We start from the raw sequence: 9785 nt of genomic DNA, 5'->3' as shown, positions 1-9785 counted from the left end.
ATCCGCCGCCGGCCGCCCGGGGACCCGGCGAGGGGCGGGGGCAGCCCCAAACTGGCCCCTGGTCTCCCCGTCTCCGGTCTCAGGCAACCAGGAAAGTTTGTCCCTTTGCTCTCTGCGGGGAGTCCTGCCGCGACGAGGTGAGAGCCGGTGGGGGGCAGGGAGGGGACGCCCGCGGAGGAATGCACTGGAGGGCGGGGAGCCGGGGTTCCGAGGTCCCGATTGCACGACCCGGCCTGGCGGGCTAGGCGCGAGAGCTCGGATCATGTGCTATTTATCCCGCGGAGGCACAGAGAGGTGCCAGGCCCCGGGCAGCCGTCGGTTGGCTGGTCTGGAGGACTGGGGACTCATGGCCGCCCAGAGCGGACAGCCGGGGGCCTGTTGGAGAACAGCGGGTGGGAAAGGTGCAGGTTACCCGAGACCCTCTTTCGGGTCGGCCGGCCCCACCCCAGCCGCGGCCTTCTCCCCAGTGAGCCCTTAGGGCTGTACTCGCAGACTCTGCACCTACTCTCTTATTTCTTTACTCCACTGTGTCCTAGCCTTGCCACCCAATTCCCTGTTTTCTTAGCATCGGAGGTGTCACATTGCGTGCCCGTCCTGGTGTCCTTCCCTCCCCTAGTCAGGGTTTTGGGGGTCAGGGCTATTCTTCCTGAGCTAGCCTCTGGTTTTGGCTACTCCCTTCCTGTGGTGGGATAAATCAGCCCCTTCACTCCTCCCCTGCCCTGCCTGGGAAGGGCTGCTGAGGTGAGGCCCAACCCAGCACACCAGAAGTTGGAGGTGCTTGGGGACTACAGGTGGGGATGCCACATCCTTGAACCCTTTCATAAGTCTTCACCCTGCTGTCCGTAGGCGTGGGCTGCTTAGACTCTCCTGACAGGGTGTGGGCACCCGGATCACCCACATTCCTAGGCTGCAGCCTGGCACCTTCCCCAGGCTAGTGAACGCCGGAGCACTAACCCCAGGTTGGGTTTGGGTCCAGTCCGTTTCCTTTTCCCTTTGCTTTCCTTTCAGGAAGCCCCCCTCCCCCCAACCCTTGCGCGCAGTTCTCCCCTCAAGACACAGGTATTCTGGGTCTCCCTACCGCGGAGTCCTGGGGGTTGATATTATGCATACAGGATGACCCCACCCTCCCCTGCCCATTGTCCTAGATCCTGAGGAAGAAGTACTGGGGGCTGGGCAAGGGGTTTGGGGATCCTTGTTCCAGGCTGTACCTCTAGCCTTTGGATCCTCTGACTCAAATATGGGGGTTATCAGCTCTATGCAGGAACACGTCTATCTCTGCCTCTCCCTTCTCCAGGCTCACCTGGAGAAGAATTATAGATTAGGGATTTATGATTGGAGTTTTTGTCTCATCGTATATCTCCATCAGCTTCCAGTTTGTGCTTTCACCCCAGAACCCTCTCCTACTTTTCAACATCTCTATGTTGCTTCTTCTTTTTCTTCTGCTAGGCTTTCTTTCATAGCCTGACCTCAATCTTGTCTGTTGTCTGATTTGTCTCATTTTCTTGGTGTCTGTAACTTTTTGTCCCTCCTCTTCCCTTCCTGCCACCCTCAGTGTCTCTGCCCATGTGTTCTTCCGTCTGAATCACCCTCTGTCCAATCTGTGTTTCATTCTCTCGCTCCCTCTCCACTAACTGAACTCTCAGTACACTTGTGAGTGACTAGGAATAAAAATATCACTGTCTGTGCCCTTGGATTCACATTGCAGCCACTTCAGAGGGGCGGCTAGCCTTACTTTCCTAACATCTGTATCCCCTGCTCCTGAAACACAGAGTCCCAGACAGACCTTTGGAGCTACAGGTGCCTCCTGACTTCTCTTCCCCCACAATCTGGGTTTCCCTTACAGCTGTGCTGGTGTGGCCAGGCCCCAAGAGTAGGATGGGGCTTCCCATACGAGGGCCGGTGGCAGCCAGAACTGATACAGCACCTCTGATCTGGGGCCAGGACACCAGGTAACTCTGGGGTGATGACCCAAGTCTCTACAAACTGGGATCTGGTTTGGGGAGAGAAGCAGGAATATTTTCGGAACTGACATTTGGGAGGAAGGCCCGAAGAGCAGGAATAGAGGAGGCCTTGAGGGCATGGGTGGCTAGCTGGGATGAAGTGTGTAGACATGGACTCAAGAAGCAGGGAGGCATTGGCTCTGACCACCCTTTTTTTCTGTCCTGCAGCTGAGGAGGGCAGGAGTTTCTGAAGCTATGGCTGGTGCCTCGGTGAAAGTGGCAGTGAGGGTTCGGCCCTTCAATGCCCGTGAGACCAGCCAGGATGCCAAGTGTGTGGTCAGCATGCAGGGCAACACCACCTGTGAGTGAGTCCAGAGGCCTCGCTGGGCATCAGAGGGGCAGGCCAGGCCTGCTGGGCTGTCCCGGGAGGAAGGCCATGCTGGGCATAGAGCATGTGCTAGCTGTAAGGGGGGGCAGACTGGCCTTTCCATGTTCCTGTCCCTGGGAGGGGGAATGTTGGCCTGCAGCCTTCCATTGCCCAATCCAGGGAGGCAGCTCAGTGGGGGCGGGTCCTGTGAAGCCAAAATTAGCTTGGGTGGCTGGAGGGGGTGGGGAGTATTAAAGGGAAAAAATGAGTTAGGACAGAGATGGGGAGTGGGATCTTAGATCCTTGGGGCTTATGGGAAAGTGGGCAGAGGTTGAGCATACCTCACCTTGGCTTTCCTCTCTGTTTTTTCAGCCATCATCAATCCCAAACAGAGCAAAGATGCCCCCAAAAGCTTCACCTTCGACTATTCTTATTGGTCACATACTTCGGTGAGGCTGTTGGGGCCAGAGGAAGAGCTTAGCCGTGGGAGATAAGCAGGGATATTGCTGGGAAATAAGGGTATCCAGGGGACTGGACTGGGAGGACAGGTACCTCTGGTTGGAATGAATCATACTCAGGTTGTATTTAGAACCTAGAGGGGCAAGGTGAATCCATCCTGGTAGTTAGGACCAGCAGGGGGATGGATAAGAACCTCAGGGATGTAAGAATGATGGAGTGGGGATGAGGGATACACGGGACCTTTGGGCAGTCACTGAGAGGTCAGGATGCTCAGGCCATAGACACCAAGAACAACTTCATCCAGGACTCCTATCTTTCTCTGCCTCCCTTTCCCCTAGGTGGAGGATCCACAGTTTGCATCTCAACAGCAGGTTTATCGAGACATTGGAGAGGAGATGCTGCTGCATGCTTTCGAAGGCTACAATGTGTGCATCTTTGCCTATGGGCAGACGGGGGCCGGGAAGTCCTACACCATGATGGGGCGGCAGGAACCGGGGCAGCAGGGCATTGTGCCTCAGGTACAAGCTGGGACCTAACTGGGCAACCAGGGGAGGAACATCTTCAGTTGCCACAGGGGAAGAAGGATAGGGTTGAAGGGCTGTCTGGGGCTGTTTGTGATTGGAAATGTAATGGAGTATAAGGCTTGGCTGTATCCTGACACCCAGGGCCCTTCTGAGAGAGAAGCTTTGCGCCCACCAGGACAACAAGGCTTCATGAGAAGAGCCAAGGCGTTAGTATTAGAGGAGCAATGGCTTTACAGCTCACTACTGTTTTATTTTGTCTTATAACTGGTTTCCCCTTGGATTTCAGTATTAGACGGTGTTAGCTGTAATTGTGAATGACTGAGAGTTGCCCAGAATTCTCTGTGGCTGTGATCTATGGTGGCCTTGTCCGTAGACCAGAATACAGGATACATGGGCTTGCATCCTAGCCTGATGTATACTAGCTTGTAACTAAACAAATGTGAACCTTTGAGAGATTGTTTTCGTATCTATAAAATGGTACTGACTCCTGCCTCCGGGCTATAGAGATGGTCATTTGGGACAAAGTCTGGCCTGGGGTTGGGAGCTGCAGGTATGCCTTGAACAGGATCTCTGTGTCCCCCTGCAGCTCTGCGAGGACCTCTTCTCTCGTGTTAATGTGAACCAGAACGCTCAGCTTTCCTATTCTGTGGAGGTGAGTCCCAGTCTTGGTGCAGGTAGGCAGGAGACCTAGTACTCCTGGACAAGAATGTAGGAAAACAGTGATTAACACTGAGGTCTGTCTCAAGTCAGCTTGGGACCTATTTCTGACTGTGCTGGTGACTAATGGGACCTTGGGCAGTGATTTCAGCTTGTAGCTCCCGAGTGTGTTCTATGGGATGCTAATGATTAGACCCACCTCCTTGCGTTGGTGAGAGGACCAGGGAGTTAGCATATTCAGCCTTAGCACCATGCTTGCCATGCCTGAGCTGCAGGTAACTGTCCTCTTCAACTGAGGTTAGTTTCTCTGGCAGCATCGCTAGTGGCTCCCTCACGTCCTGTTTGCTTCTCCCACTTAGGTGAGCTATATGGAGATCTATTGTGAGCGAGTACGAGACCTCTTGAACCCCAAGAGTCGGGGCTCCCTGCGTGTTCGGGAGCACCCTATACTGGGCCCCTATGTGCAAGACCTGTCTAAATTGGCTGTGACTTCCTACGCAGACATTGCCGACCTCATGGACTGTGGAAATAAGGCGCGGTGAGGCAGGCTTACCTGGGGAGGAAGGGAGACAAAAATTGTGAGGGTGGAGGGCAGGGACCTATGACTTTTCCTTTCGATTCCAGAACTGTGGCCGCCACCAACATGAATGAGACCAGCAGCCGTTCCCACGCTGTCTTCACTATTGTCTTCACTCAACGCTCCCATGACCAGCTTACTGGCCTGGATTCGGAAAAGGTAGTGACGTCTTTCAAATGGGGACCTCTCTCAAATGATGTGCTGGAAGGGGCTTGCGCATTCCCTGCCCACCTGGGCTCTGTGGTGCCTTGTCAGGACTTCCACAACCCCCTCTACTGTCCTGCCAGCGTGTTATAACCTGTTTGCTCACTTGTCCTTAAAGACTCTCAGGGCAGGGGCAGGGCTCAAGCCCCACTGCGTCCCTTGTCCTGGAACAGAGTGAACCTATAAATATTCGTGGGTGAATAAGTAGCCAGGTCCTCACTCTTGTCTCCTTTGTTCTCCTTTGTCTCCACACCCCGGGTTTCTCTGGCCTTTGCTAAACACCCAGATTTCTGCTGGCTGTTCCCCTAATTCCCTTCCCATCCCCTACTCACCCCAGCCATAACCTGCTTCTTTCCTCCAACTCCAGGTCAGTAAGATCAGCTTGGTGGACCTCGCTGGGAGTGAGCGGGCTGACTCCTCAGGGGCCCGGGGTATGCGGCTAAAGGTGAGGAGTGGAGGGATGGATGGAAGCCTTGGGGACAATGGAGGGAGGGCGGGTGCTGATCATCCCCTCAGACCATTGCTGGCAGAGATCTGATTGACAGGAAGGCCTCAATTCCACATTCCTTGTCCTTTTCTAGGAAGGCGCCAACATCAATAAATCCCTGACTACTCTGGGGAAGGTGATATCAGCCCTGGCAGATTTGGTAAGCCCCTAGGGTTGGGAAGAGGAGAGTCTGCCGGAGAAACGGGGAGTGACTCATCGCCTTCCTCTTTTGTCCATCAGCAATCAAAGAAGCGGAAGTCAGATTTCATCCCTTATAGAGACTCTGTGCTCACCTGGCTGCTCAAGGAGAATTTGGGTGAGGGGTTGCTTCCCTGCCTTTGCTACCCTGTTATCGTCCCCATCTGACAGAACCTCTTGCCATCTACTCCATGTTGTCCCACGGTTCTCCCCCTGACCAAGGGGTCATCCTATAAGGAAGTTTACTGTGCTGACATCATGACTACACCCTACCGAACCAGGGACCTCACTGACCTGTTTACCCCTGACCCCAAATACTGCTGAGTTCATCTCCCTCCCACAGGCCTGTCACTGCTCACAGATACCTGACGTCTCCCTGACTTCACCTTTCCCTGCATTATTGGACTTCATGATTAGCTCACAATTCTCAGCTTTATCCCACCTCAGACGCTGGCCTCTCAGACCTTGTACTGGGGCTCCCTTGCTTTATAATCCAGTCTGACTTTACTTATTTATTTACTACTTAAATATAGTTAATTAATTAATTAGAGACAGGGACTCATGGATCCCAGGCTGGCCTTGAACTCTGTCCTCTTGCTTCCACCTCCCAGGCCCTGGGGTTCCAGTCATGCAGTATCTCATCCAGTCCAATATGACTTTTCTTAGTCTCCAGCTCATCAGTTACTTTCTCTTCCCCTCCATCCATAGGTGGGAACTCCCGCACAGCAATGATCGCAGCTCTGAGTCCTGCTGACATCAATTACGAGGAGACACTCAGCACCCTCAGGTGGGGTTTCAGCTTTGGTAGCATACCAAAAGTGCCAGGAGCTCAGAGGCTGGTTAGTCATAAGGGAAGGAGAGCCTCCAGCCCTGTCACAATGTTTGAGATCTGAGCGGGTGAGCAGGAAATGAGTAGACACATAGCAGGGGTCTCCTGGGTCTGCTCTCAGCACTTTTTTCTTTCCTTGCCCAGATATGCAGACCGTACCAAGCAGATCCGGTGCAATGCTGTCATCAATGAGGATCCCAATGCCCGGCTTATCCGAGAGCTGCAGGAGGAGGTGGCACGTTTGCGGGAGCTGCTGATGGCTCAGGGACTCTCAGCCTCTGCTCTAGGAGGTAGGGCTACTGGGGAGGGACAGCCAGGGAGGCCCCTTAGCTCACCTCTCTGCCCTTCTTTGCCTTTGCCCAGTTCTGGGATGTGGGAAGGTCCATTCACTATTAAACCCGTTGTGTTCAGTCATGTGGACACATATCTGGAGAAGGCACTTCCATCTTTTGATATTGTGGAGCTGAAACAGACTTAGTTTCTCAGGGAGACTCAAGACAGGCTTCTAGAACGAATAAATGCCAGGTGCAAAGAGTATATATAGCAAATCACAAATTTATGGTTCACATAGGAAGGTTAGAAGACACTGGGGAATGTGTCCTGGAGAAGGTCTTATAAAATGAGAGGCTCTTTTCTGGTTTTTTTTGTTTGTTTGTTTGTTTTCAGTTTGGATCTCACTGTATGTAACCTGGACCTTTCTGTTGTTGTTCGACTGTTCTCAACCTTCCTAATGCTGTGACCCTTTAATACAGTTCCTCATGTTGTGGTGATGACCTCCAACCATAACATTTGTATTTGGTTGCTACTTCATAACTGTAATTTTGCTATTATTATGAATCTTAATTTAAATATCTGATGTGACCCCTGTGAGGGTCACAACCCACAGATTGAGAACCACTGTTGTAGCTCCTCCTACCTCAGGCTGCCAAGTGCTGGTGTGAGCCACTATGCCTCTCTGCCCTTTGTTGTCTTGAGACAAGGTTTCATTCTGTAGTCAAGATTACCATGCACTCAGGTTTCCAAGTGTTAGGATTATAGGCATGTGTCATTATGCCTGGAAACAATGGGGTTTTAATCAACTATAGCTTAATAGTCAACAACAGGATGGTTTGTAGACGTAGCTTCACTGGTAAGAAATTAATATCCATGTGCTCATTTTAGCAGCACATATACTAAAATTGAAATGACACAGAAATTAGCATGGCCCTTGCACAAGGATGACACTCAAATTCATGAAGCATTCCGTATTATTTTTTTATAAGATAAAATCTTTTTAATGATTTATTTGTTTTTATTTTATTTTTTATTTTTTTAAAATTTTGTTTGACTTTGTTTTATGTGTACCAGTGTGAAGGTATCAGGTTCCCTGGAACTGGAGTTATAGACAGTTATGGGTTGCCATGTGGGTGCTGGGAATTGAACCCAGGTCCTCTGGAAGAGCAACCAGTGCTCTTAACCACTGAGCCACCTCTCCAGCCCTGTGTTCCAATTTTTTATTTTTTAAAAAAGGAATCGCTGTCCATGTGAGTGAGAAGATACATAATCCATGTTAACTGGATCAGGTTCTCACCCTGTGCCAGTCTTAAAGTACATCTCACTGAGGAGAGCGTGCTGAGGGACGCAGTGGGGAGAATAAGAGTTCTTGGGAAAAGAAGGAAAATAAGGTTAGATAAGTTGTCTTGTAAAGGAAGAGTGTGTGGTATCGTATCCCAAGGGCAGAACTAAAAGGGCTAGGCGCACACGGTGTGGGGCCTCTTCAGCTCGATACAGCTAAGAGCTTTCTGATGGTGGAAAGAATGGGCGGCTTCATCTCATGCAAGAGTGAGATGCTCCATCCCTGGGTTCTCAGCTGCTCTCATTGTCGCTAAGGAGGGCCACCTTAGATGTCTCCCGCAGTTCTCTGGCCCTTAGCCTTCTGACCAGTTCCATCTTCGCCTCCTTCTCGCTTTTTCCCTTCCAGGTCTGAAGGTGGAAGAGGGGAGTCCTGGAGGTACTCTGCCAGCTGTATCTTCTCCACCTGCCCCAATTTCACCCTCATCTCCTCCTCCACACAATGGGGAGCTGGAGCCTTCATTCTCCCCCAGTGCTGAGCCCCAGATTGGGCCTGAGGAGGCCATGGAGAGGCTACAGGTGGGAAGCGAAGCTGGCACCGGCAAGGGGTGGTGGTCTGGTAGTGAAGCTGGCACCGGCAAGGGGTGGTGGTCTGGGTATAAAAGCTGGCACCGGCAAGGGGTGGTGGTCTGGGTGCTGTTCCAGCTTTATTTCTCCAAGGCTGAAGTGGAAGAAGGAGCCTCAGGAGTATGGTTGTCTCTATGGTAGATATTGGTCCAGGACTGTCCTGAACTTGCTTTCTGTCTGTCCTGATGCCCCCAGGAGACGGAGAAGATTATTGCCGAGCTGAATGAGACCTGGGAGGAGAAGCTCCGTAAGACAGAAGCCCTGAGAATGGAGAGGTACGAGGGCCTATGCACAGCCGGCCCCTCAGCAGGGAAGGATGGGGCAGCAATGGTAAGGCTGACATTTGCCTCTTCCTTGCTCACAGAGAAGCGCTGCTGGCTGAGATGGGCGTGGCTGTCCGGGAGGATGGTGGCACTGTGGGTGTCTTCTCCCCTAAAAAGGTATGTGAAGGGTTGGGCAGTGAGGCCCAGAGAGCTCTCTGGATGACTGACGGAGAGGGTTGCGTGTGGTATGGTCCTTTGCTTCTGTGCCTGACTCGTCCCTCATCATCATCCCATTCCCCACCTTCTCTGCCTCGATTATGTGGCCATCTCCGCCTTCTCCGTCCATCAGATAGTCAGCTAGAGACTTGAGTGCTCGTTAAATGCTGTGGCCAGCTATTGAAGGCCATTGTTGACAGTCCCTGCCCTCGAGGAACTGCAAAGCTATGCAAAGCCTCGCTCTTTCCATACATGGAGTGCACGCAAATGGCTTCTTCGGGAGAGGGGAAGAGGATGGGTGTGCCAGCTACTTGAGAAGTTAACTGAACCGGGCTTGGCGGTGCACACCTTTAATCATAGCACTTATGATTATGTGAGTTTGAGTCCAGCCTGGTCTACAAAGCAAGTTCCAGGACAGCCAGGGCTCTGTCACACAGAGTCACCCTGTCTCGAATAACCAAAAAAAGTTTAATTTTTTTTTTTTTAAAGACAAGATTTCTCTGTGTAACAGAGCCCTGGCTGTTCTGGAACTTGCTTTGTAGAGCAGGCTGGCTTCAAACTCACAGATATCTCCTGTCTCTGTCTCTCAGGTGCTGGGATTAAAGAAAAGTCCATTTTAAAAGGCTAACTAGGGAGGATGACTGGAAAAGAGATGGAGGAGGAGTAAATGTGATCTTGGTTAGAGATGCTGGAGGGTTGGTCTTCATTGGAAGCATCCATGTGGCCTAGAGATGCAGCAGCTGGGTCGCTCAGGAAGGTAGTTTGCAAAATGGAGCTTGAAAAATGGACAAGACTTAGGTAGAGCCGGGCGGTGGTGGCGCACGCCTTTAATCCCAGCACTTGGGAGGCAGAGGCAGGTGGATCTCTGTGAGTTCGAGACCAGCCT

General features: G+C 51.9%; 1 protein-coding gene and 1 non-coding gene across 2 annotated transcripts in view; both read left to right on the top strand.

Moving 5' to 3' along the window:
- Positions 1-6: 6 nt before the first annotated feature.
- Kif1c (kinesin family member 1C) overlaps positions 7-9785 on the top strand; it is a 26900-nt gene continuing 17121 nt past the window's right edge. Inside the window, exons 1-16 of the mRNA XM_005349652.2 lie at positions 7-137; positions 1844-1949; positions 2169-2301; positions 2680-2756; positions 3105-3284; positions 3877-3942; positions 4307-4485; positions 4572-4683; positions 5096-5173; positions 5310-5375; positions 5456-5531; positions 6122-6200; positions 6387-6532; positions 8203-8372; positions 8616-8695; positions 8785-8860. Coding sequence (XP_005349709.1) covers positions 2196-2301; positions 2680-2756; positions 3105-3284; positions 3877-3942; positions 4307-4485; positions 4572-4683; positions 5096-5173; positions 5310-5375; positions 5456-5531; positions 6122-6200; positions 6387-6532; positions 8203-8372; positions 8616-8695; positions 8785-8860 — 1491 coding nt within the window. The 5' untranslated portion in view covers positions 7-137; positions 1844-1949; positions 2169-2195. The remainder of the gene's footprint in view (positions 138-1843; positions 1950-2168; positions 2302-2679; positions 2757-3104; positions 3285-3876; positions 3943-4306; positions 4486-4571; positions 4684-5095; positions 5174-5309; positions 5376-5455; positions 5532-6121; positions 6201-6386; positions 6533-8202; positions 8373-8615; positions 8696-8784; positions 8861-9785) is intronic.
- LOC113456430 lies at positions 7391-7494 on the top strand. The gene has a single exon (XR_003377241.1). It is a non-coding gene; the product is annotated as a U6 spliceosomal RNA (small nuclear RNA).

Source organism: Microtus ochrogaster, chromosome 7, assembly GCF_000317375.1.
Source record: "Microtus ochrogaster isolate Prairie Vole_2 chromosome 7, MicOch1.0, whole genome shotgun sequence".
NCBI lineage: Eukaryota > Metazoa > Chordata > Mammalia > Rodentia > Cricetidae > Microtus > Microtus ochrogaster.
This window is presented reverse-complemented; position numbering and strand designations above follow the sequence as displayed.